At 37.0% G+C, this 25,580-nt stretch overlaps 4 protein-coding genes and 1 pseudogene across 5 annotated transcripts; 4 read left to right on the top strand and 1 right to left on the bottom strand.

Moving 5' to 3' along the window:
- Positions 1 to 492: 492 nt before the first annotated feature.
- On the top strand, positions 493 to 1,246 carry LOC18603481 (nuclear transcription factor Y subunit B-1 pseudogene; annotated as a pseudogene).
- Positions 1,247 to 7,155: 5,909 nt separating this feature from the next.
- LOC18603480 (Cullin family protein) lies at positions 7,156 to 8,912 on the top strand. Of its 2 annotated transcripts, XM_018118909.2 has the most exons (7): positions 7,156 to 7,372; positions 7,494 to 7,593; positions 7,703 to 7,888; positions 7,993 to 8,040; positions 8,124 to 8,327; positions 8,409 to 8,486; positions 8,582 to 8,912. In XM_018118909.2, the coding sequence occupies exons 1-7, from the start codon at positions 7,227 to 7,229 to the stop codon at positions 8,672 to 8,674; spliced, it is 855 nt and encodes a 284-aa protein (XP_017974398.2). In that variant the 5' UTR covers positions 7,156 to 7,226; the 3' UTR covers positions 8,675 to 8,912. The 2 variants fall into 2 exon arrangements, with proteins under 2 accessions (XP_017974398.2, XP_088661377.1); XM_088805251.1 differs by lacking the exon at positions 7,993 to 8,040.
- A 1,082-nt stretch (positions 8,913 to 9,994) lies between these two features.
- Positions 9,995 to 15,712, top strand: LOC18603479 (cullin-1). Its single transcript, XM_018120019.2, has 20 exons — positions 9,995 to 10,156; positions 10,584 to 10,769; positions 10,888 to 10,987; positions 11,550 to 11,735; positions 11,834 to 11,881; positions 11,968 to 12,171; positions 12,265 to 12,342; positions 12,465 to 12,554; positions 12,648 to 12,728; positions 12,939 to 13,001; positions 13,145 to 13,180; positions 13,261 to 13,347; positions 13,425 to 13,574; positions 13,662 to 13,717; positions 13,803 to 13,923; positions 14,034 to 14,195; positions 14,329 to 14,472; positions 14,576 to 14,794; positions 14,886 to 15,053; positions 15,153 to 15,712. Exons 2-20 carry the CDS (start codon positions 10,630 to 10,632, stop codon positions 15,252 to 15,254), a joined length of 2,235 nt encoding a protein of 744 aa, XP_017975508.2. The 5' UTR covers positions 9,995 to 10,156; positions 10,584 to 10,629; the 3' UTR covers positions 15,255 to 15,712.
- A 2,912-nt stretch (positions 15,713 to 18,624) lies between these two features.
- On the bottom strand, positions 18,625 to 20,306 carry LBO1 (2-oxoglutarate (2OG) and Fe(II)-dependent oxygenase superfamily protein). Its single transcript, XM_007035485.3, has 4 exons — positions 19,950 to 20,306; positions 19,620 to 19,867; positions 19,217 to 19,544; positions 18,625 to 19,129 (listed from the first exon to the last, which is right to left on the bottom strand). Exons 1-4 carry the CDS (start codon positions 20,205 to 20,207, stop codon positions 18,869 to 18,871), a joined length of 1,095 nt encoding a protein of 364 aa, XP_007035547.3. The 5' UTR covers positions 20,208 to 20,306; the 3' UTR covers positions 18,625 to 18,868.
- Positions 20,307 to 22,828: 2,522 nt separating this feature from the next.
- LOC18603477 (Tetratricopeptide repeat (TPR)-like superfamily protein) lies at positions 22,829 to 25,008 on the top strand. The gene has a single exon (XM_018118903.2). It carries the CDS (start codon positions 23,046 to 23,048, stop codon positions 24,885 to 24,887), a length of 1,842 nt encoding a protein of 613 aa, XP_017974392.2. The 5' UTR covers positions 22,829 to 23,045; the 3' UTR covers positions 24,888 to 25,008.
- Positions 25,009 to 25,580: the final 572 nt, after the last annotated feature.

Here is a 25,580-nt window from a genome sequence, read left to right as displayed (position 1 = left end):
TCCACTGTGAAACCTTATGCATTAGTATAATCTCCACCTTTAAATTTATATTATTATGCTAACTAATTCCTATCCATGCTTACTCTTTGCCCATTGGTTTAATATTAAAGCTTAAATTTCAGAAAACTGTTTGTACTAAAACATGATTGGAGCTTTGTTGTTTATTAAAAAATTCCTCATCAACCCTCTCAGCATCCAACATTATTGTTGCATGCCGATGAAGCCTAGCAGCTTACTTGGAAAGTATATGACTATGCCTGGCTATCAACACCGGTGGACTTAGTCAATTTACACAATATATGTAGCAAAATCACCATTGTAATCGAGGATTTCCAATTAGATTGGGCTTGTGGACATGGCTTCACCATTGATGCCGACCAGGTCGGCGTCATCACATGTCACATCAATATCGAGAAAGACATAAGTCTACTTATATAATTTATGTATTTATGTGTGTATATATATATGTGTGTTTATATAAATATTTAATTATTAACTTACAGTATAAATTATACAACTAACCTTTTGACCTGAGTAACAAGTCTTGGTTCAACAGGATCAAGTTCTTGGTATCCAAGAATGGCCGAAAATGCTGGAGCTAGTGCTTCAAATGATGATGGCGGCATCAAAGAGCAAGAGCGCTTACTTCCAATAGCCAACGTCGGCCGGATAATGAAGCAAATTCTGCCTCCTAATGCAAAAATCTCAAAGGAAGCCAAGGAAACTATGCAAGAATGCGTTTCTGAGTTCATAAGCTTTGTCACTAGTGAAGCATCCGAGAAGTGCAGAAAGGAAAGGCGCAAGACTGTGAATGGAGATGATATATGCTGGGCTTTGGCTACTCTAGGTTTTGATGACTACGCCGTACCACTAAGAAGATACTTGCACAAGTATAGAGAGCTAGAAGGAGATAAAACAGCAAATCAAGACAAGGTCGGTAACAGCAACACTGATCAAGACAGGGAGGAACCATCTTCATATGGAAGAAACCAAACAATAAACCAGGCTGTTGCTCCAACTCCATTGAAGTTCAGCATGATTGGCAGCAGTAACAACTCCAATCTGGGGCCATTTAATTGAGGTTTATGGTTAGGTATTAGTCAACATATAGCTGTTTCTAGCTTTAACCATGATAACACTAATCAACAAGATTGGGTTCTATTTACTTGATTTGATGTGGCACCTGTTGACCTCTTAGTGGAATTGCTTTTATTTCATGTATGGAATTTGTGCATCATGGTTTTCACACAGCGTCTGCAACTGTTTTTTCTTCTTTTTTGGGTTTGATTTGAACGCCATCACACTGCTACACATCAGTCTTAGCTTTAAGAATTAGGAGAGGAAATCCATATGTTTAGTTGATAGTAATTTTTCTAACTTGTATATATTGGGAAATATTGGTATCTTGTACTTGAAGTATTGTTGAATCTGATCCGAGACAACAGTGATGACAAGGTATTTCAGTGTTTCAGCTCCGTTTGCAACAAAGAAGGAAGCTATCAGGTTAGTTAATTAGTAAACTATTCTAATCCAAGAATTTCAGAAGATAGTCCTGCAATTTCCTTTCTTGGTCCTTCTAATGTCATCAGTATAATACTCTTTCTTCATTTAGCTGCACCTGAGTAGTTTCCAGAAAAAATTAATGATATTGCAGATGATTTTCTATTCTGGGTGCATCTTTCACATTTGAGAGCTAGTTCTTCCCCATTAATTTAGTCAATCTCTTCCTCTTATCTGGGGATGGTCTCCAGCTAAAGTACCCACTATCACCAGTACCAGATATACCTGAATGACTCTACTGCTGCGTCTTTTTTTTTTACAATCTTTCTATAGTAAGTGACATCTTTGTAGCAAATATCAAAATTTCGTAGATGTTGACTTAAAGTAGCAATCCATTTAGCAGGGGCCACCATTTAGCAGCCATCACTCTAGCATCTGCAGAATACTATTGAAACGAAACAAATCCTGATGACACAGTGATATTGATGTCATTTAATGAATTGGGTCCTTGTTTTAGGTTCTCTTTAGTTATTGTCATTGTCCCTTTTCGAGTCTTTGCCTCGGTTAAGGTTTAAGAGATTAGGGTTTCTGTTGTTTTCGTCTCATACAAAATATGGGCTGCCATTGGATCATATTGGTCTGCTGCAGGGTTTTTTTTTTTTTTTTTTTTTTGTTAAGGTTTCTCTAGAATTTCAGCCTCCCCATAAAAAGAGATATGCATCAGTATAAAAATTAGATAGCTAGCTAGGATGGAAGAAAAAAGAAAGGTAACCTGGAAAATACCCACCAATCACTCATTGCCGTACAATTTTATAGAAGCACTCACTCTCTGAGAGGAGCATATTTGATTGAATATTCAGGAATCCCCATATATCCAAATCAACTCCCCAAACTGTAATATTTTGTACTGTGGCCATGCCTCCTTCCCATCACACTGCTGCAGCCGGTTGGCAAAGTGCATGCCGTCCCTTTGTTTTTTTTTGGCAATGGACCAGTCTTAGATAAAAACAACCCAAGAAGGCAGGAATTCTCCATGTGATTACTGTCACCTTGACACCATGCAACGCGTCTTCATGCGCTTTCACAGCCGCCTGCCTCCCAAGGCAAGGTTATATGCCATGCCAGACAGTTTTCACTGTGCATGTATAGAATATTTTTGGATGCGATTGGCCGGTGTGATTGTATTTTGCAGCGTCAAACAATGAGCTTATAATATAGTTGGAAGTTCATCAGCAAAGAGCCATGGATTGCAACATTATGAAAGGTGTGCAAGTTTATTTCTGCTTCCCATATATCAACATATTCTTCGTAAGATCTTCCTACTGATATGTACTTTTTCAACCCAATTCAGGAAAAGAAAAAGACAAGAAGCATACATATAGATCATTAGTTCACTGGAGACTTATGAGATAATTTGTTTTTGTTACTCTGTTAAGTATCATATTTTATGGTTAAATTAGTTATTCATAAAGTGATTGAATTCAAATTACCTGCCAAGACATCAAGTTGAATTTTAAGTGCTGCTTACGTAATGTTGGACACCTTTAAGTGGTAAAGTAGTGATATACTAGAACTGTGATACCTTGAGTTATTGTATGTCCTTTTCTTTTTAAGAGTTGCATTATGATGTTTTCTGGGTGGTCTTAGCTACTGGCTTTAATAAGCATTGAGTCCGTATATGTGAGTCTGGGTAGGCCTTGCATGCAAGGTATAGGGAAGGTCTTGGGTGAGTATATATAACACCCTTCTTCTTCTGTATCAATTCTACCCATTAATAGAGAAATCTATCTTTCAAAAAAAAAAAAACAAAAAGGTAATGTTGTAGAGATGGAAGGTAAAGGCGTGCACTATCAGTTAATATATGTATAAAAATAATGGAATCTTCTTCACTTACCTTCATTAATATTTAAAGCACTTCTTTGCACACTTTGCTTGATTAGAGGTTTGTTTAGCTAGCATTCCACTGGTGATGCTTGTTTGTTAGTAGCTCCTGAATGCCACTATGTGCAAACACAGTGATCATAAATTCAGTATTATGCATCCACCAAAAAGCAAGCCATGTTAATCACTACTGTAATATGAATATTTTATATACAGTAGTTACCTAGCTACTTTCTGCAAGTAACAATTACACTGCTTGCTGCTTAATTATTAAATGAGTTACATATATATCAGAAGATCAAACCTTGTTGGGATCTCTAGCCAAGAAATGTCATCAGGGTGTTCGATTTCCCATGCAGCCATGCTAGATTTTTCTGAAGCAAGCTCCTAATTCTAACCTGGATAAATAAACAGCATCCCCTCCATTTCAAACCAGCCTCCAACATTCCCTCCATTTTCACTGCTTCAAATATACCAATTAATTTTCCATCGAAAATTAGTAAAAGAATTTCCATTGAAAATATATTACCAACGAAAAATTCTGTTGCAAATACATCACCAACGGACATTTCCTGGTCAAGCTCAGTGTAAATTTAATGCAGGAGACCTGGGGGCCAATGGAACCTGTATTCCTATATATGTATGCCATTGCCATCTCAGCCTGTCTTCTAGCTGTAGCTTAATTTTCTATTCCAGATTCCAAACATGTACTTGTTGAAAAGTAAAGAAGGTGCAAATGGAAACAGGAATCCTTCACCAAAGTTCCAGCATTACAACTGTGTAAATAGGATGGTCCAGTGGCTGAACCAGAACTGTATTTGGGACCAATTACAAAGCCATTCATAATGCTGGCTTTTCTGCAAAAGATTAATGTAATAAATTGTTTCCTTTTTCCTTTCAATTTACTTGAAGGAAATATAAAAATCCTTTGCAAACTTAATGAAGCCAAATATGTTTCTTGGTTTAATCACTTCTAGCTCATGAGAAGATTTCAGTTCTTCCTCGTATGTCTTTATTTAGCTAGAAGGGTGTAAAGCTTTAAAATTTTAGATCTAATTGATATGTGGCTACAAAAATGTGATAGGAGAATCATGCATAAAATTATATGATACATTGAAATTAAGCCCATTTATTGATTTAACTTTAACTTATCAGTACTTACTAGCCTTACTAATTTCTCTCTTATATGTATGTAGCTCCTCCTTATGTGTGGTTCATCAGGTGATTCAGTCCCTGAAAATTGTCAGCAGGGATGCGCATTTCTTCTTCTCTTCTTGTACAAAAGCCAGAGGAAAAAGTTTTGTTCACTACAACAAATCTTTAGTGAATCCATTTTCTTTGATTGATGGATGAAAATTGAACATTGACTGAAGACAAGTTTTGTACATCATCATGACCCTAAGAAGAAATTAATTAGATTTTAATTAATTGAAAATGCAAATGTCATCCAGGATTCCTACAAATTATTATCAACAAAAATGGGATTTTCTCTTCATAACTTACAGTGATTATTAAGAACCTGTTGAAGATTAGTTGCTCCATACATACGATTTCTGGATAAACAAATGGTCTTGCTCAATGTCTCCTTAGGGAAAAGCATCATTTCTGCCTTACACTAGGGCCTTCAAGGATCTAGGTGATCCCCTAAGATAAAAGATGAAAAGCAAGAAGTAGAGATGTCAATATCTAATTCATTGGTGTTGACTAAGGATCCAAAGCTCAAGTCTCATAGAATTTACGTAGGTTTTCACCAACAATATTCTGAATTTAGAGTGTGGCCAAGATATTGTTAGCAAGTGAAATCTGCTTTTTATATTGCTTCAAAGTTTCTAGCATTATTACATTCTTTTAATTTTTTTATCAGCAAACAAACTTATTGAACTGTAGAGACGTGGACCCAACTTGAGATGCATTCTCTGCTTCGACCCTAAGAGTCTTAGGGTTTTATTCACAAAAAGCGTCTTATAAGTATAAATTCAAATTTATATATATACTAACGGATCTTTATATATTCTCACTATAAGATTTGATTGTATTACATGAACAATATCTTCATCTTTTATTTTTACTTTTATATATAAAAAGAAACTCCCGAATATTGTACCCTTCTAAAATCATGGTTGGTATTCCCACTAGGTTATAACAAAAGATCCACCAGGTTACATGTATGAGCATCTCATCCAACAAATATCAGAATTACCCATAAGCTTTTCTTGCATCAGTATAAAAGGTCAGAAAATTTAAAGCTAAAAAGGATGTTATCTATCAACTGTATCAGTGGTTTGTGCCAACTCATTTAGCCAGATCTATTCATTCAGTTTTTGGACCTGAAGCCTGCATCCTCTACGTACCAAATATATCAAATTTACTGTCAGGATTGTTGACCTATAATGGAGAAGCCCGCATCAGGCCCTCCTGGCAAAAAAAGGGCAGCAGTTTAATCACTGCCGCAACATTCATTGGCCAGATACACATCTGTAGCCTGGACCAGTTAAGTTAAGGTGAACAAAGAGCAACAGCATAAGCAGCAAGGAAGAGGTTGATAATAAAGATGTAAATTTTTGTAAAGAACCAGCAGATAAGTTAAGCAACACTGACAGAATAATGAGGGAAACTGAGGTACATGTCCTTTTTACACATATTTGAAATAAATACGCGTGGACTAACTTTTCCCAAACCAGCATTCAAGGCTCTGGAAACTGACAGTGCTAACGATGTGACATATTTAATTTGGTACAACGAGAGGATACGCTGCACCCAATACTGATACAATTTAAAGTGAAAGTGACAACCACCATGAACAATTTGACAGTAGACGTCCGAAGGCATTAAAAGAAAAATCATGCTGAGTTACACTGTAATAAACAAAGATACACAAAGTGAGAAATCATGTCTATGTGCAAGAGCCTAATTTTGGGGATATGCATGAATGGAGAGGCTTGATGAATCAATATATGTCAAAGAAAAGAAGCAAACTTGTCTCTAATAGTATTTTAACCTGATGGGCACGGAGGCAAACGTGCCATCTCCAGTGACCATGGAATTGACCCAATGCAAGCCAAGAACAGCCATGAAGAACAGAAACTTTAAAATTGTTCTCAAAGCCCATTTAAGGCTGAATTTTGGCATTGCTAGCTGGGAATTTAACATTTTTTCTTTCAACTTGCTGACTAGAATTCGAGCTAACTTTAGATTTTAGACATAGCAGCATGTGTGACAGGACATTGAGACCCTTAATTGTGATACAACCTTCCAATCCATGAGCAGTTGAGTAGACACCATACAGGCAGTAACACCTACGATGGAGGCATGGTCAAAAAATGTCACAGAACTATGATATGTTGGGGCTAAGCCAGCCCAGAATACGATGATTGGGCTGGGCTTGACTGATTCGGGCTGCTCAGAAGTAACCTCAAGCCTTTTCCTGCGTTACTTTTTCTACTCATTTTTGTGAAACTTATCACTAGTTTAGCAGTTTGTCATCATCCGTGGCAGAAAAGCATTAAGTTTTAGAATAAAGGAACAAAAATTGGAACTCAATGCCCAATTTTTCCTACAAGTTGATGAACAAAAATAATGACCAAGTCAAGAACTGGTTGGGCATAAATCATGAACATATTTCTTTCTTTGTTGTATATCCATGTTATCGAATTGTCAAGAGCCGTGCATAGAACTTTCAAATGGGGAATAACCAAAGAAACTTCCAATATCAATGTCCAAGTCTTGGCAAGAAAAACTCTGGGTCAATGCTTGTCATTTTCTATAAGTAAACATCTTTCTTATGAAGCTGTTCATACAAACTTTACCATCTCAGCTTTCTTTTCCTGCTACCTTAACATTAAGTCATGGCGAGAACTGAAGAACATCAACACTCCATCAAGGTTGAAGAAGGATGGCCGGTGATTCAAGAGGGAGTAGACAAACTGATTAAGGGCATAGAAGGGGATAACAGTCAAAGTTTCTCATCTGAAGATTACATGCGTTACTACACGTATCCTTGTTTTGAGGGTTCTGTTTTCTTTAATCAAATTGACTCAAGTATACGTCTTGAGGTTTCTGTCTTTGTCATCTGTTATTTATCATCTGTCAGCAGTTGCTTAACTCATTACTAGAACTGTATATAACATGTGTCATCCAAACCCTGCCGGTGCCAATTGCCAGGTATTATATGAGAAGTATAAGAACATTTTTGAAGAGTACATCACCAGCAAGGTAAATGAACTTCCATGAAATTCGTTTTACCACATATGACTCTGCTGAAAATGAAGAAAAGTAGAAACCCCCTACAACATATTTTTGGGTTGGGGTTTTTTGTTACCAGGTGATGCCCTCTTTGCAAGGAAAGGAAGGTGAAGCTTTGCTACAAGAATTAGAGAAAAGATGGTCAAATCACAAAATGATGACTAGGTGGCTTAGCAGATTCTTTCATTACATAGATAGATACTTTGTTGCTGTGAAGAAGGTTCCTTCAGTCCAAGAAGTTGCCCTTTGTTCTTTCTATAATTTGGTTAGTCCTAAATTCTTACATTTCTCAAGTCCAAATCACAGTTTTTCTCTCTTGAAATGCTAATACTAGTTAACAAAGTTCTGTGTTCCTTATTCTTGTCCAAGATATTTGGTGAAATGAATAATCAAGTCAGAGATGCTGTACTGTCTATGGTAAGGACAGGTTCTTGCATTTCTTCTGCTTAAACAAACCTTCTCCGCTAATTCTTCATTCATGGTTTTCTTTCAATCTTCAGATTGATCGGGAGCGCGAAGGAGAAGATATTGATCAGGCATTAGTGAAGAATGTTCTGGCTGTCTATGTCGATGTTGGACAAGGCTCATTGAAATACTATGAAAAAGACTTTGAAGAAGCCATGTTTGAAGATACTGCTGCATTTTATTCCACCAAGGCCTCCAAGTGGATAAAAAATGAATCTTACAAGAATTACATGCTTAAGGTATCAATAAAACTTCCACCTGCAATACATAAATATGCAAGGAGATTGATCCCATTTTATGCTTTGGATGATGATAATTAGGTTGCAAGCTGCTTGAAACATGAAAGAGAGACAATTTCTTGCTATCTGCAGGACAGAAGCCAAAGGAAGTTACTTGAGGTTTGTCACCACATTCTCTAGTTTCTTTGGTCATATTCTTAGTTCCCTTTATTGTCGCTAACCTTTTTTTTCTCTTCTTTTTCAATTGACTATAGATTGTTGAACATGAATTGCTGTCTGTACATGCAACTGAATTGCAAGAGAAGGAACAGCTGGATGCATCTCCATTGACAGAAACATCAAGGTGATTCAAACTGCCATGCCATGGAGGATGATTAAAGTTTGAACTCTACACAAGCAAGTGAAACACGATACATTTTGCAAGAAGAAATCAGATACAGTATATATATGATAGATTGGCTAATCCATTATGGGGTTTTAGAAGATCTTACTCCAAGAATTTGTAGTATAAGCAGTGCTATATTGAGTTGTAAAATTGCGGGATTGTTCAGAATAAAGGGTGGTTGAGAGAAAAGGTTAAACTGATGGAGATTGCAGGGTTGGTTATTCTCATTGTGAAATAACTGAGCCAGGATGTTTGCTTCATAACTAACCATGATCAACCTACTATGGCCGAATCCAAGATTAGATCCTAACCCCTTGTGGTAGGACATTCTCCATTCAAAGAAAGGTATCATCCATAAATATATATATATGTATAACAAGCAAAATTCTGAGGCATTTTTTAACAGTTAAATCCTTTTAGGACCCCTAAATCAAAAGCTATGAAATTTTGTGTCTGTTTTCTCCACTGATTATCAATGGAGCAAGTCCAATACTGTTGATAGTAAATGGTTCAACTTTCTCATGCCATCGAGTAATTACTGTGGTCAGTTGGCCATAAAAAGTTCACTTTAGGTCCAATGATTTGCCACATTCCACACTATTTGGCTCTCATTATTTCCTTTTCTTACTTTACAACTTTTCCATCCATGGCTCCTCTCATGTCTCACCTGTTAAACCTTCCACCAACAAAAATTACACATAAAAGAAAACAAACATTCTAAAATTATAATTTTTAATTAAAAAGATAATTTCAAAAGAAAATAAAACAGTATTGATGAACCAAATCATTTCAAGCTCCATGAGTTTAGTCAATTACTATATAGTTTTTGAAATATTTAATATCGAAATTATTTTTAATACGATTGATGCATAATCGGATAATGTATCGACTACTAAATAAAATTTTTTTTGTCTCGGAATAGATTAAAATGGGCAAAATCTTTATTTTCTAAATGAGAATTAATGCTTCCAATTTTGTTTCTCCATATGTAACATGAAAGGTTCACATCATCTCTTCCGTTTTCTTCGAAAAAATATCTTCTGAATGGGAGTTAATTTGGACATTTATGACTAAGGTTTTAAATTTTATAAATAATTGCAATTTAATCCCTAGATTTCTAAAGAAAACAAAATGTTAGTGCCTTTTGCATTAATATGAGAAAGTAGAAGGACCTTCTTACAAAATAAATAAAGTACGAACATGCAGGCATATAATCCTAAATAAAAAAAAAAGCTGCATTAAAAAACAAAAAATAATTTAAAAAAGAAAATAAATTAAAAATATAAAAATAATAAATAATAATAATAATCAGAGAGAAAAAGGATCCGAAACCCGAAAGGATCTTTTAACAAAACTCTCCCTTTCTTGCTTCAATGCTCTGTCGGAACTCGGCTTTCAGCCTCCGTCCTCTCTAGGGTTTTTTCTACGGGTTCTCCGATTTCAGGTGTTTTTTAATTAATTACTATTATTTATTTTTTTTTGGTAAATTTTTGTGCTTTTTAGGGTATCTATCGATCTCCTTCTCTTCTGATTATCTCTCGATTTCTCATGGATTGCTTTTTGTTTTGTGTCAATTTGATGAAATTCTTGTTCTATTGAGTTTGGATTGAATCGATTGACTTTGATTTTAAAAGGTCTTTCTTTTTTAATAAAGAAATGTTAAGTTTCTTGTTTGGGTGCTGAGAAAATCGCTGAATTGTTTCAAGTCACGGCATTGTTGCCTAAAGTTACGATTTTTAAGTTTTTTTTTGGGGTGGATTTTGTTGTAATTTGTGGTTTTTTTTGTTAATTGGGCTAGAGAGTAGGGAATGTTGATGATTTGAAGCTGAAATGTGAGCTAATTGTTCTGATTTGAATCTTTAAATTTGCAGATTCTGGCGGCTAGGGTTTTGATAATTAGGGGGACAACCTGGCACAATGACGATGAACGAGAGGAAGACGATCGACCTTGAACAAGGATGGGAATTTATGCAAAAAGGGATTACAAAGCTGAAGAACATTCTAGAAGGCTTACCGGAGCCACAGTTTAGCTCTGAGGATTATATGATGCTCTATACGTATCCTATTTGATGTCATTTTTTATTGGTTTTGTTTTTTTTTGGGAATGATTGCAAACGTTATGATTTTCATATGTTGTGAGTGTTTTTGTTGGTGCCCTTAATCTTTATTTTGTAGAACTATTTACAATATGTGCACCCAAAAGCCTCCTCACGATTATTCTCAACAGTTGTATGATAAGTATCGAGAATCTTTTGAAGAATACATCACTTCAACGGTGAGGAATTAAAATATTGCTTCGATGTTTGTTGTCATTAATTTGCTCAAGTTGTTGAGATTATGTTTGGACTTAAAAATATGTACTTTGTGGTGATATTTATTGTTTCTTTTATTGTCATTAACTGCTTTGCTGGATTTATTTGTTAAAATAAGCTAGTTTAAAGATTTGTGTATGAGATAAATCAAATGCCTTGCATTTCCCTTTTTCTCTGTCTCATTTATTTAGAAGGGATGATCACTTGTTATGCATTGATTAATTGTGTAGTAGGTGCCTTACCTATTCTCCTTCTCCTTCTCACCCTCAACCCCCACCCTGAATTCAGTGGTTACCGTTTTAACAAAACAAATATGCTTGCTTTGGGGGCAGCTGAATTGTACTTAATTAACTGTAGCTATAAGATTTTAAGAAAAGCCATTAAGCAAGTCATGCTGTTGAAAGATATTATAGATTGTCATTGATATATAATGTTGTCCCTTGCTTGAATATTGTGTTGAATGTGCTATATCTTGTCTTTTTTTTATTCTTTACTGATGCAGTTCATAAAATATTTCTCCTACAGGTACTTCCTTCTTTACGAGAAAAGCACGATGAGTTTATGTTGAGAGAGCTGGTGAAAAGGTGGGCTAATCATAAAGTAATGGTTAGGTGGCTTTCTCGTTTCTTCCATTATCTTGATCGCTACTTTATTGCTCGGAGGTCACTCCCTCCCCTTAATGAAGTTGGACTCACATGTTTCCGAGAACTGGTATGTGCAGGTTGAACGTATTGCCATGATACTCCATGGTGTATCCTTGTAAGAAGAAAAATAGAGAAATCTTATGCATGCACTTTCTCTGGTTTCAGGTCTACCAAGAGCTAAATGCAAAAGTGAGGGATGCAGTAATTTCTCTAGTAAGTTCAGTTTTCTTTTTCACATTCATTCTGACCTCTCCTTTGTATTCCAAGTAATATTAATAGAAACCCTAATCTTAAATCAGATTGATCAAGAACGTGAGGGCGAGCAGATTGATCGAGCTTTATTGAAGAATGTTTTAGATATATTTGTTGAAATTGGAATGGGGCAAATGGATTACTATGAGAATGATTTTGAGGCCACTATGCTCAAAGATACAGCTGCCTATTATTCAAGGAAGGCTTCAAATTGGATTTTAGAAGATTCTTGTCCAGATTATATGTTGAAAGTATGCATTATATATGATTGCATTTCAAACTATATTTTTCTTATTTTTCCACTCAAATAGTCTCTAATAAAGCATTTTGTTTTCTCATTTTAGGCTGAGGAGTGTTTAAAACGAGAGAAGGATAGGGTCTCACATTATTTGCATTCTAGCAGTGAGCCAAAACTACTTGAGGTTGGTACTTGTTTTGGTTATATGAATCCACCTTTTGGTCTTGGAGATGATCTTACACTTCAAAAGTGATACTAATTTTTTTTCTTAATGTTGTTTCTTATGATGTTCTTTTTTTTTAATAGAAAGTTCAACATGAGTTGTTGTCTGTAAATGCAAACCTACTCCTTGAGAAAGAGCACTCTGGATGCCATGCATTGCTCAGAGATGACAAGGTGCTTGTGCTTACTGGGTGATAAGTTATTTACTTGTTACTTAATTTATTAGCTAGTTAACCACTGATCACTTTCTTCATTTCTAACTTTTAGGTGGAGGATTTGTCAAGAATGTTTAGACTCTTTTGTAAAATTCCTCGAGGCTTGGATCCTGTGTCAGGCATTTTCAAACAGGTAACTATTTCATAGCTTGTCCACTATATGATGAATTTATTACTTAATTCTTTCCTTATGTATGATGTTAAATGGCTTCTCAAGCATAAAAAACCTTGTTCTATCACTTTCACTTGGATATTCATGTATCATCTGATTTCATCTATTCTTACTTTACATATTATTTCTTTTCTTCCTCCATTTAAAATATGTTCTCATTTTCTTCTTCAGCATGTTACTGCTGAAGGCACAGCTTTGGTCAAACAGGCTGAGGATGCTGCAAGCAACAAAAAGGTTTGCATTGTACCTGTCGTTATTTTTTGTAGCTTATAGTATGCAAACCTTTCAAAGCTTCATTTGCACAAGAATAAGCATTTAATATTGATATCATTTAAGTTCATTTCCAATCATGCTAAAATGTTTTCTTTCTTCAATAGGCAGATAAAAAGGATGTGGTAGGCATGCAAGAGCAGGTAAAATCTTCACCTTGTTGTTCTACATAGCACTAGGCTGTTTCAAGGTATTGAAATTGATTTTTGTCTGTGGTTTTCAGGTTTTCGTGAGGAAAGTGATTGAGCTGCATGATAAATACCTAGCATATGTGAATGATTGTTTTCAAAATCATACCCTCTTTCACAAGGTCTGTAATAGATGGATTTCTCAAGATAAGTCCCATGCTGTTGTGTTTTATGTTCTCATTATTGTCTATTTCTCTAGGCTCTCAAGGAGGCTTTTGAAGTCTTTTGCAACAAGGGTGTTGCTGGAAGCTCAAGTGCAGAGCTACTTGCCACTTTTTGTGATAATATTCTTAAGAAAGGTGGAAGTGAAAAATTAAGTGATGAAGCAATTGAAGAAACTCTTGAAAAGGTTTGTTGCACTCTTGTTCAGTGTTCTATCTATCTTATAAGACTTGTTACACTTACACTTCATAACCTTACTGTTGTAAATTTGCAGGTTGTGAAGCTCCTTGCTTATATTAGTGACAAGGACTTGTTTGCAGAATTTTATAGGTAGATGTTTTGCTTTATTTGAAGACGGAACTCATTTCAAACATGAATTTCAGCTGATTTTGTTGTTGTGAATTATTATTGGTAGGAAGAAGCTTGCTCGAAGGCTTCTTTTTGACAAGAGTGCTAATGATGACCATGAGAGAAGTATATTGACAAAGCTGAAACAGCAGTGTGGTGGTCAGTTCACCTCAAAGATGGAGGGAATGGTCAGATGCCATTTATTATCATTTGTGAACTGAATGCTATTTATTCTTATCTCCAAATGTTTGTAATATCTCAAATAGATCCCTTTCTAAACTGCTTCTCTGTTTTTCAGGTCACAGATTTGACATTGGCAAGGGAAAACCAGACAAGTTTTGATGAGTACTTGAGCAATAATCCAAATGCAAATCCAGGGATCGACTTGACAGTAACTGTTTTGACTACTGGCTTCTGGCCAAGTTACAAGTCTTTTGATCTTAACCTTCCTGCTGAGATGGTATGCTTAAAGATCTTGCAAACAAGAGTCATATTTCATTTTGTGAATTGCCAATTAAGTTTACTGGAAGTCACTAACACCAACTTTCTTTATTTTCTTCCTTCTTCTTCTTCTTCCTCAAAAACCTCTTTAGATTAAGTGTGTTGAGGTTTTCAGGGACTTCTATCAGACAAAAACCAAACATAGAAAACTTACTTGGATATACTCTTTGGGTACTTGTAACCTTATTGGGAAGTTTGAACCAAAAACAATGGAGTTGATTGTCACAACATATCAGGTAATATGGTCAAAGATTATTTCTAGTCCTTTTTCTTTTTATAAAATAGCCAAATGGAGTTTAAGAATCTATTTTGCTAATATTGAGTCTTCTTGATTTGCAGGCCTCTGCCTTACTGCTGTTCAATTCCTCAGATAGGCTGAGCTATTCAGAGATCATGACACAATTGAACTTAACTGATGATGATGTAGTTAGACTTCTGCATTCATTGTCATGTGCTAAGTATAAAATTCTTAATAAGGAGCCAAGTACGAAAACAATCTCTCCCACTGATTACTTTGAGTTCAACTCTAAGTTTACTGATAAAATGAGGAGGATCAAGGTACTTTTTAACAAAAAACCTACCAATGTTCAGTCTTATTCTCCTTTTAATTAATGATATCTTCTGATGCTTTTATTTGTTTAAAATTCAGATTCCTCTTCCCCCTGTGGATGAGAAGAAGAAAGTAATTGAAGATGTTGACAAGGATAGACGGTATGCCATTGATGCCTCAATTGTACGTATCATGAAGAGTCGGAAAGTTCTGGGTCACCAGCAGTTGGTTATGGAGTGCGTCGAGCAGTTGGGCCGCATGTTCAAGGTTCTTATATGAGTCTTTTCCTCTTGTATGGCATGTGCACGATACGCCATTACTTTCTTGCTTTGCATGGTTGTGTTAACTAAAATTTGAACTTTGCAGCCTGATTTCAAGGCAATCAAAAAGCGAATTGAGGACCTGATTACTCGTGACTATCTTGAGAGGGACAAGGATAACCCCAATACATTCCGGTACTTGGCATGATGTGGCCTAGTCATTTTCCTGATGAAGGACTATTGCTGCTGCAAATAGCGCAAATGACCAGGTGTGGTCAGCTCGTGGTGGAAGTGGCATAAGCATGATGAGATGCCACCTGATGAGTGCTTTTGGTGATTGCTAGCAGGAGCTGAGATGCTTGTACAGTAGGAGCCAGGTGTGGCCAAATTCTATAAATTGTGAAATCAACCTGGAGAAATTGTAATTGATCCCATAATATGGTCTGGTGCAGCGGGGACTATCTAATGAGTAATGACCGGTTTCTTATTACTGCAAGCCCTTTTTATGACTTAGTTGATGCTTGTTTGTTTTGCACCCCCTTGTTCCACCGAAAGAAAAAAAAAATGTGAATTTTAGTGATAGACTCAAGCTCTATTATGATTGTAAGTTTCGGAAATGTTAGGAATGGTCTATCTGAATGCATCCAGCATTATATGCTTTTGTCTTTCCTGTTGTCATTTCATCCTTTGTTGAACCCGGTGAGCATGTTAACAAAGCAAGTGTGATAAGACTGAGGACATCCATGGTTACGGTTCACGTTAATTTGTAAGATATTACCTGTTTAATTTATTAAATTTTATTCTCTTATTTTAGAAAAATCTCACAGGTCGAAGATAGTGGAAATATTTAAATATTTAATTTCATTTAAATACGCAATGAACATAAAATTTATGATTTTTTTTAGATCGTGATGATACTCATGCGTTGTTCGATGATTTTACTTGATTTGGGCAAGAAATACCAAACAAGAAAAGAAAAAATTAGCCAACCCTAGCTTATGCCATACGGTAGACAAAGAATTCTCTTTTAAGTCAATTTCTGCAGCCTTTTTCGCCAGTTTGATTCACTTCTAGTTCTTACTTATTGTGTCAGTCTGATAATTTGGAATGGTTCTTATACTTGGACTGATATTTTTGTTGAATTGGTATTGGCAGTAGCTCTCAACAAGATCTGATGTTTCTGTAATAGTTACTAAAAACAAATGAAAAATGCAGTTCCTTTTAACAATTTGACACGGCATTGTCCATCTTTGCGGGTAAGCATACCACTCTTATGCTAGACAGAGTGCAATACACATCAACCACCGAGCACTACTGCAAGAACCAGTAGGAGGAAGTTTAGAATCTCAAGGAATTTGGAAAAGTATTCCTCAAGAAATGAATGGAAGTAAAACCCAAGTCTTAGAATCTTGGAATATCTTCCTTCTCAAATTCCCCATGATTGTAGATTATGGGTTATGATTTGGGGTTCGTTAGTGGTGTTCTTATCAGCAGCCAACTTCCAAGATTATATTTACTTGTTTTCTGTCTTTAACTCGGAATAGTTAACAATTACTAACTTGTTATTATAACAAGGAATTTCATTTGCATTTTGTCATATTGGGAATCTTAGTAAAGGTTGATGGTAGTGGGGATGTTTATAAAGGACTAGTCCATTGAAGCTCTTTCGTTTTGTTTTCTGAAGGTAGGAAAATGGAAGTTGTTACCGTCCATTATCAGCACGAGGGGTTTTGGGGAGTTGCAAGGAGATTCAATGAATGTGGGTAGGCAAACATTTGCCAAATTGCTAATTGGTGGCAAAATAAAGTAAGTGAAATGGAAGCAAAATCAACGGTTCTTTTGACAGTCTCAAGTCACAAAGAAAACAGACCAGAATGTGCCACCATGAATGCCAAAAGAACTGTCCACCCGGACCCCCTCCCCTTTCTTCTTTTTCCTTGTTAGATTGAAACTTTCTTTCTTACCAGTGGACGGTTGTGTGCTACTTTTTCTAAACCAAATTATGTCTCCAGTCATGTTTTTTGACACCAGCAAACTTTTGTTAAAAGTCGTCCAAGCCTGAATATTTATGGGACCCGACTGCTGATATCACTTTCCTCAAAATCCCCACTTCATTGAATTCTTATGAAAAAGATGGTTCCTTTCATTAGTTTGCAAAAAAGGCAGTGCCGTTAGGGGAACGGCACAAACCTGCTTGAGCATTAGTCTATGGCTCGTTAAAAGTCAGGGCCTAGTTTTGCTGTCTAGCCACTGCTCCCTAGGTCAATATGAAGATGTTGATTTTGTGATGTTTATGATACACTGTAATTTGCCTCAGTATTCAATATTTTCTTGCTGATTTTGCCTCTCAACTTTTTCTGTCGTTGGATTTGACTCATAACTTGTTAGTCTCTCTGGTTGGGAACTTAACGTAGCTTTAGCTGATGGAGTTAAGTCTCTTTCAGAGTTCATAACTTTTGCAGACTGTAAACTTGCAACTTTCCAGCATTTCTCCCTGTTTTAACTGAATGCCAATAACTTTGCAGAATTGTCAATGCGACTATATGTTGATAAGGTCTGCTTGTGGAATGTTCTTATTTTGATCTCTGGGGCAATGATCTTAACTAGAAAAACAATATGCAGACATACATAAACAGTCACATCTCTGGCTTCCTTGAATCTTAACAAGAAACAAAGAACTTCCTTATTTCTCCCTTAGACTTTGTGATCTGTAAGAAAACAATGGGCACTGCTTGCTTTTTCCCATGGGCTTGGGGATTGATGGGAAAAGAGGTAATAATTCTTATTTGATTTCTATTCCACCCAACTTGTCATGAAATAGATAGTCATTGGTTTATGGTTTTTTCAGTCTCTCTTGACAGCATCAGCATTTCCTTGCTACTTCTGCTTTTTAAGCATACAGTTCAACTCAGGATATCATTGTGGTTTTTTCGATATCGTTTTGAATATGATCTTACGGTGAATATTCTTTCTTATAAGAACATTCCACTAACCTGATTGAATCATTGCTAATTAAAAGTTTATTCATGATCTTGTTGAATTTGAAACATGATTTTGGTGTACAGTGAAACTTGTGGTTGGTCCTGGCCAACTTACTTCAACTGTGCATACTGCATTGTCTCCCTTTACCTCACATCTTATGTCATGAATGTAGGAACTCTGCTTTGTGCTCTACTTGGTGTTAGCACTTGCGTCATTTCAGCTCAGAATCATCAAATATTCCATCACAAGTTGCTTGGTGCTTCCCTCACTCCTATAAAATGAACTAAAAAACATGCATAAAGTGATTTTGTGGGCTCTCCTCGCTTTGCCACTAAGAAAAGAGTTCTCTTTCCCTTGAACAAAGGAAGACCGATGATTTTGTTAAAACTTTTTCTGTTTGATTTCTTCTGAAACATGGGTTTGGTGTGGTGGCCTTGAGCTCCCCCACATGATTGCATGTTCCTTTCCTTATTAGGAATCTGAGGGAGAAAACAGTAAAAGTGGCACTTCTTTCCGTTTAGTTATTGTTTTTCTCTCCAGCTTACAGCTGCTGATTTAACAAGTTGTTCAGACAGAACTCAATTTGACGAGAAAGCTTTATAATCAAAGACCCCACAGCTTCCATTAGCTGATATGTATATAGCAATCTGAGTTACACATGAACAGTGCAGTCCATCGATGAATACAAACGCATTTCTGATACACAGAATACCAAACTTGTCTGACTGTTACAAGCACAAGTAGTAGAAAGATCTAACTCTCCAGCAATGCCCTTTCTAATGTTATGCACTATAGTCTAGTTACAAGTAAGCCTAGGTGGGAGACCAAGTGGAGTCCTTCTTAAGCAGAGGTCTTGGATTCAATCTTTGCGAAATCCAGGGCTCTCTTGCCTTGCAACTTGTTGGTTACGTAATGTTTACTGTACTCTCCATGATTGTATCTTCTATATCTGCATGGATTCTTCTCATCCACCAATTCTGGCATTGGACCAAGTTCTATTTCGTAGCTAGGAGCATAGAAAGTGACAATTGACAGGCGGTCTCTTTCCTTGTGAGTTACTGCTCTGTGCTCCACACTCTTGTATTTTCCATTTGTAAGAACCTGTTTAACAAGACATCAGAAAAACACTGATTGAACATTGTTATCTTAAAAAGGACATCTCAAATTTTTAAGTTCCAAGTCTCTTACTTCTATGGTGTCACCAATATTGATCACAAGTGCATTTGGAACAGGCTGAACGGGCACCCATGTGTTGCCCTTAAGAATTTGAAGTCCTACTGAGCTATCCTTTACCTGCTGCAACACTGTAAGGGCACTTCCATCTGAATGTGGGCTAAGACCTAGAACAAGGTCAGGTCTTGAACATGGAGGGTAGTAGTTCATCCTTACTGCTTGCACAGCCACCCCAAACATTTCTTCGAAAACATCCCCTTTTAAGCCGAGGCTTACTGCTATATTCTTCAGTAAATTCTCGCAAAGTTTCCGGATTTCTCTTGAATAAACTTCTAAAGTTTCCCTGGAAAACGAAAAGTTACATTAAATGAATTGAAACTATCTATACTTCCAGGTCCAAATTTGGTGTCGATGTTACCTGAAGTCAGCTGGTTTTGATGGCCAGAGTTTCGGGTTCCTTATACAAGGAGGCTCAACACCAAGAGCAAACATGTTGCACCAATCCAACTTCTGGTTCTCTGAGAACACAAAAGCTTGACCATATCCCTGAACCGTGCCTGGAGCCATTGGATACTTTTTTTTCTCCTCTAAAGGTAACATGAAGAAGTCTTTGGCTACTTTTTCGATGTTTTCAAGGACACTCAGATCAATCCCATGATTCACCACCTGAAAATGCAATCAACAATTAGCTTCCATAATAATCATTCTTCTAATAAAGTAGCTCACACGAAAATCAAGCATTTTTTACCTGAAAAAATCCCCATTCCTCACAGGCAGTTTTGAGTTGCATAGCTTCACTTTGGTGTTCATCTTTGTCTCTTTTCATGAGCTTACAAAGATCAATAATGGGAATGTCACTAGCTGATACTAGAGTTGCAGCATGTTTTGGCCTCTCAGCCATGTCTCTGACAAATCTTTCAGGAATTGAGGTTGGTCTGGCCTTTCTCAGTTCTTGGACATCGTCAATATGCCCAACCTTAACTGGAAAACTAGGTACTGGAGCCATGAAGCAGAATTTGAACTATTGGAGAAACTGATAGGTAATCAGGTTTACTTGGAAGCTCTGCTCTTAGACAGGGCCTGTATTTATAGATGGAGAAAATCAGCATCTATGCACATGTTTGCAGTGTTAAACGTGAGGTGTGGGGCCCATTTTTATGCACTTTTATTTTGACAAAAACAAATTTGATGAGTATTTGTACAAGACTTAGCAAGCTAGAAATACAGAGACATACAGTATTCTCCCCCCATCCCATTTTTCCTGTTGAATTGCCTTGTTAAAATTCTACCCATACATCCTTCTGCAGTTTGTTTGAAACTTGTCAACTGCCTAGAATAGTCAATTCTCATGTGCAAGAATCTATACTTTATTGCTCATAAAATGAAAACAGATCTAGATATTGAAGTCCCAAATCCTCCAAACCAAAGTCTCCATCAATGGCAAACTAGGCCGAAATTTTTTTTTGTCGGATACCCTTTTTTATTAAGATAAGACCGAGACCAACTCCTCTTTATCTTAAAAACCAGACCCGAGATACCACATGCACCATCAGTTGTCCCCATCTTTTCTCATCTTTTTCATCTACTTGACTTTCATATTAAATGTGGACCTACCTTTTGATTCCGTTACTAGCTCAACATCTGTATTTCTTTCAAAATCAGCGTGAAGTAGAACAGTTTCATGTTCCAAATCACAACTCCTCTTTGTGAGATTACAGAAACTATTGGCTAAGCCTTAATGGTCTCTCTTGACTTGGCCCTTGCCAATCAGGTGACCTGGTTTCAGTCCTTAAGGGCAATCTCATTTGTTTTCTTCTTCTTTTTTGGCTGTGGATAAGTACGACAACAATGTCAACTGATATCACACAATACCAGACGCCCAAGCATGTAAATTGGGTTAGAATTTAGAAAGGCAACATGCCTACTTCATTCTGACAATTGTTTATCAGAGCAGAACTCATGGTTAAAAAGGATGAATAGAATGAAACACACCATCACCACTAAACCATGTTTGCTACAATGTGATCACAGGATTATTAAGCATAATCAACATAAGATCAGGGAAAAATCATGAAAATTGGGACACTCTGGCTGTGTTAGGAGGAAAAACCTGCAAGTTATAGACCTGTTAACAAATTTTCATGCTTCAAGAATAGTCTTGGCAACGGAAAGTAGGAAAGGTAACCCTAATTGAAGGGATTCTTCATTGTGATATGAAGGATTTTGATTTGCTATTGCTTTTCCATTGTGACTTTTTTTTTTTTTTGGAAGGTCATTGATAACAGGGAGGGGGACTCCCTATGCACCAAAGAGGAAATTGAAATTATTATACTTCAGCATTGAAGCATACCAACCTCAAACCACGTCTTGGGTAAACAAAAAACCAGGTATCAATCATCTGCTATTTACATGTTACCATCCCTACTCCTATACCTTTTGCAACACACGAAACATTCCCAGCATTTATACAAACCCAGAAGACAAGTCAAAACAACCAGGACCACACAAAACGTGATTGGCTGTTGCTTTCCCATTCCTTGATCTATCAAGCCGCAATCAAATTGGTACCACTTCTGTCACATATAATCTCAGACATGCTGGAAATATCATCCTTGCATCTTTACATATGGACCAAAGAACCAGAGTATACATACCTAACATAAATGTTTGTGTGAAATTTTTTCGTTTATTTGTGTGATCATCTGTTTGCATCAGATCCCCATCACCTGTGTGAAATGAAATATGTGAACAAAAGCCAAGGAGTTCAAAGGGTGATGGAATCTAGTAGTGGGTTGCTGTACACTTAATTGTCTGTTATTGCAGTTATTGCAGACTTTGTGAGTGGCAGTAGTACTAGTAGGGGCCATCTTTCAATTGTGCTGAAGTTAACATGTCCCCATTTCCGCAGACCAAATCTAGTGATGTTATTGTCAATTTTGCCTTTCTCCACCTCCTCCTCCTCCTCCTCTTTCCCTGGTATCATAAGATCCTCTTAACATAGGCTTTTAGGCACTATTTTCCATCCGATGCTGTAACTTAGTATGGGTGTTCATGATCACTTTAACTTATCCATGGTTTCTTGAAAAAGTGCAACTGGACCATTGCTTGCTGCATATTGGTCCACATTATGACTTATGAGGTAGCAAACAGCAACTACAACTACAACTCACCATTTATTTTCTCCTTGGTGATGAGAAATATTCACAAATTACAAGGAAACTCATGTACTCTAAATAATCATTTCTAGCCCTTTAATGATGTAATCTACATCACTTTAAGTTGAGATTTTTACCATTTGCATTGAGACCACTTTCCAAAAGCAATGAAGTTTTTACGAAGAGATAAAAGAAAAGAGCAAGGTGAAAGTGGAGCCAGCTAGGACATCAAAGTCTAAAAGTGATTTAAGATTACTGCCCCTATAGAGTACTAATGAAAGGTACTAAATTCAGTGCCAAGGAGGAACTTGTCTACTACAAAGTGAGCATTAAAGATCACACTAAGGAATAAGGAGACTGTAAAGAATTTTTTTTTTTTTCCTTCTCTTCTTTTTAGTGTATGTTGCTTTCTGAATTACCATTGCCTTGATTTTGGAGTAAATCATGACCCTTTTTAAACCCATTTTTGACCACCAAACAAGCCCATGATTATATAGCAAAATAGGATGGTCCAATGGATGAGAAAAGACCCTTTGTATCCTAATGACTTGTTTGCCTCCCAATTATTCTTGACAAAATTATGATCCGCCTCCTCCTGCTCCCCACTTTCTCTCTCTCTCTCTTTCTCATATACAAATTCACTGTTCCACTTTGACAGGTAGAATTTGCAATGGGCTTATGGTAGGTTCATGGGCTTGTTCAGTTATCCAGGGTTTAGCTCTAAACCAAGCTTGAAACTTGGTCTCAAAGCCATATCTTTCACACCCAAAAACTGTTCTTTTCCATACATCTTCCATACAAGAACCCATTTCATTCAAACCCTCCAAAGCTGCAACGACCATGTTTTGGCAACCTTAACCCACGCTAAGATCCTTAAACATGGTCTCCTTAATGACACTTTCACCGCTAATCACCTCATTAATTGCTACGTTAGGCTCCAAAAGGCAGCCCAAGCTTGCCAACTGTTCGATGAAATGCCCGAACCGAACGTTGTCTCCTATACTTCTCTCATGTCGGGTTATGTTAACGTGGGTAAACCTCAAATTTGTCTTTGGGTCTTTCGAGAAATGCGGAAAGGTACGGTCTTGCCTAATGAATTCACCTTCGCAACCGCGGTCAACGCGTGTTCGATACTTGCTGACCTTAAAACAGGGAAACAAATCCATGCACACGTGCAGAGTTTCGGGTTTCAATGCAACCTTGTGGTTTGCTCTTCGCTTGTTGATATGTATGGGAAGTGTAACGAGGTTGGATTAGCTCGGCGGGTTTTTGAGTCAATGGAGTGTAAGAATGTTGTTTCTTGGACTTCAATGATCACTGCATGTGCACAAAATGGAAGAGGGCATGAAGCACTTGGACTTTTCAGAGAGTTTAATTGGTTGGCTTGGGAGCATCCAAATCAGTTCATGTTGGCTAGTGTTATTACCGCTTGTGCAAATTTGGGGAAGTTGGTTTCAGGGAAGGTTACACATGGGGCAGTGATTCGACATGGCCATGATTCGAATGATGTAGTTGCCAGTGCATTGGTGGATATGTATGCCAAATGTGGGTGTATTCTTTATTCTGACACAGTTTTTCGGAGAGTTCTGAATCCTTCTGTGATCCCATATACTTCCATGATTGTTGCTGCTGGGAAACATGGACTTGGGAAACTATCTCTTGAACTTTTCGAGGAAATGATTGCTAAAAGAATAAAGCCTAATGGTGTCACCTTTGTTGGGGTTCTGCATGCTTGCAGCCATTCGGGATTTGTCGATGAAGGCCTTGAGTACTTGAATTCCATGTCCAGGAAACATGGGATAGTGCCGGAAGCAAAGCATTACATCTGTGTTGTTGACATGCTTGGTCGGACAGGTCGTCTTGATGAGGCTTATCGGTTAGCCAAATCTACTGAAGTGAATAACGACGAAGGTGCTGTGTTGTGGGGGACACTTCTCTCTGCTAGTAGACTCCATGGAAGGGTAGAGATTGCTGCTGAAGCTAGCAAGAGGCTAATAGAATCCAATCAGCAAGTAGCTCTTGCATATGTCACATTGTCAAACGTTTATGCATTGGCTGGTCAGTGGGAGAATGCGCAGAGTCTTCGGACTGACATGAAGAGGACTGGAGTTTACAAGGAACCTGGTTGCAGCTGGGTTGAGATTAAGGACTCAACTTATGTCTTCCATGCTGGAGATGTCGCAGGTGAAAGAGGGAGCGACATACTGAGCTTGTTGAGGGAGTTGGAAGGGAAGATGAAAGAGAGAGGTTACATTGGAAGGCTTACAGGCTTGGTGTTCGTTGACGTTGAAGAGGAAGCCAAGGGAGAAATGGTTGGTCTTCACAGCGAGAAACTTGCCTTGGCTTTTGGGTTGATAAATATACCCAAAGGAGTAACCATTCGGATAATGAAGAACTTGAGAATGTGTAGGGATTGCCATGAGGCATTCAAGTGGATAAGTGAGATCACAGAGAGAGATATTGTAGTAAGAGATGTCAACAGATTTCATCATTTTGACAAAGGGCTCTGCACTTGCAGAGATTTTTGGTGATGGCTGCTAATTTATATCTTGTTGTTTATCCTTGGGATAGAAAATTATCACATTAAATTAGGTCTTGCTCAATGAAGAAAATCAGTGATAATGACATAATCAAAGATGTAGAAACAGACAATTTGGATGTGCCCAAGATGATAAGTTCAGACCATTATAGACAAGATGCAAAACCAGAAGCTACATTGGTTACATATTCAAGAAGAAATTATTCATTTTATTGCACTAAATACCAATAAACTTCATAGCTGGAAGTGGACAACCCACTTTAAGTGGTAGAATTACCTCATTCAGTCTGTCAATATAAACATAAATAATTGGTGTGCAAGTATAAATCAGCAAAACAAAGATTATCCTCCAAAGTGTATCAATTTCAAAATTGCAAAGCCAATTCCTTTCAATCTAAGATTCGTGCAAATACCAGGTGACAACACAAAATGTTGCAGCTTTCAACCAGATTACACATAGCTATTCAACCAAGAAGATATATGATGGCAACTAAAATAACTGATTTCATAATGACAAATATAGCAAAAGTTCATTGCTTATTACAAGCCACTCAGTGATACATATATGTGTCCTAACACAACTAATACTGCACAAATATTGGCGTTGGTGGGCAGAAGAAAAAGGAGCACTACAATGGGAAGGCCCGTCATCAACTGAACTTTGCAGTTCAACACCAGTGAAGCA

The sequence above is a fragment of the Theobroma cacao genome, chromosome 4, assembly GCF_053813885.1.
Source record: "Theobroma cacao isolate CCN51 chromosome 4, ASM5381388v1, whole genome shotgun sequence".
NCBI lineage: Eukaryota > Viridiplantae > Streptophyta > Magnoliopsida > Malvales > Malvaceae > Theobroma > Theobroma cacao.
Note: the sequence above shows the minus strand (reverse complement) of the source record. Positions and strands in the feature narration are given on the sequence as shown.

Excerpts from the sequence above, each read along its gene's own strand:
- LOC18603479 (XM_018120019.2), top strand. The coding sequence starts at position 10,630 with ATGACGATGAACGAGAGGAAGACGATCGACCTTGAACAAGGATGGGAA. Across the intron at positions 14,196-14,328 it reads TTAACCTTCCTGCTGAGATG|ATTAAGTGTGTTGAGGTTTT; the intron begins GTATGCTTAAAG and ends AAACCTCTTTAG. Across the intron at positions 15,054-15,152 it reads AGTTGGGCCGCATGTTCAAG|CCTGATTTCAAGGCAATCAA; the intron begins GTTCTTATATGA and ends TGAACTTTGCAG.
- LBO1 (XM_007035485.3), bottom strand. The coding sequence starts at position 20,207 with ATGGCTCCAGTACCTAGTTTTCCAGTTAAGGTTGGGCATATTGACGAT. Across the intron at positions 19,868-19,949 it reads AGGAATGGGGATTTTTTCAG|GTGGTGAATCATGGGATTGA; the intron begins GTAAAAAATGCT and ends TTGCATTTTCAG. Across the intron at positions 19,545-19,619 it reads TCAAAACCAGCTGACTTCAG|GGAAACTTTAGAAGTTTATT; the intron begins GTAACATCGACA and ends TTCGTTTTCCAG.
- LOC18603480 (XM_018118909.2), top strand. The coding sequence starts at position 7,227 with ATGGCGAGAACTGAAGAACATCAACACTCCATCAAGGTTGAAGAAGGA. Across the intron at positions 7,594-7,702 it reads AAGAGTACATCACCAGCAAG|GTGATGCCCTCTTTGCAAGG; the intron begins GTAAATGAACTT and ends TTTTGTTACCAG. Across the intron at positions 8,041-8,123 it reads GAGATGCTGTACTGTCTATG|ATTGATCGGGAGCGCGAAGG; the intron begins GTAAGGACAGGT and ends TTCAATCTTCAG.
- LOC18603477 (XM_018118903.2), top strand. The coding sequence starts at position 23,046 with ATGGGCTTGTTCAGTTATCCAGGGTTTAGCTCTAAACCAAGCTTGAAA.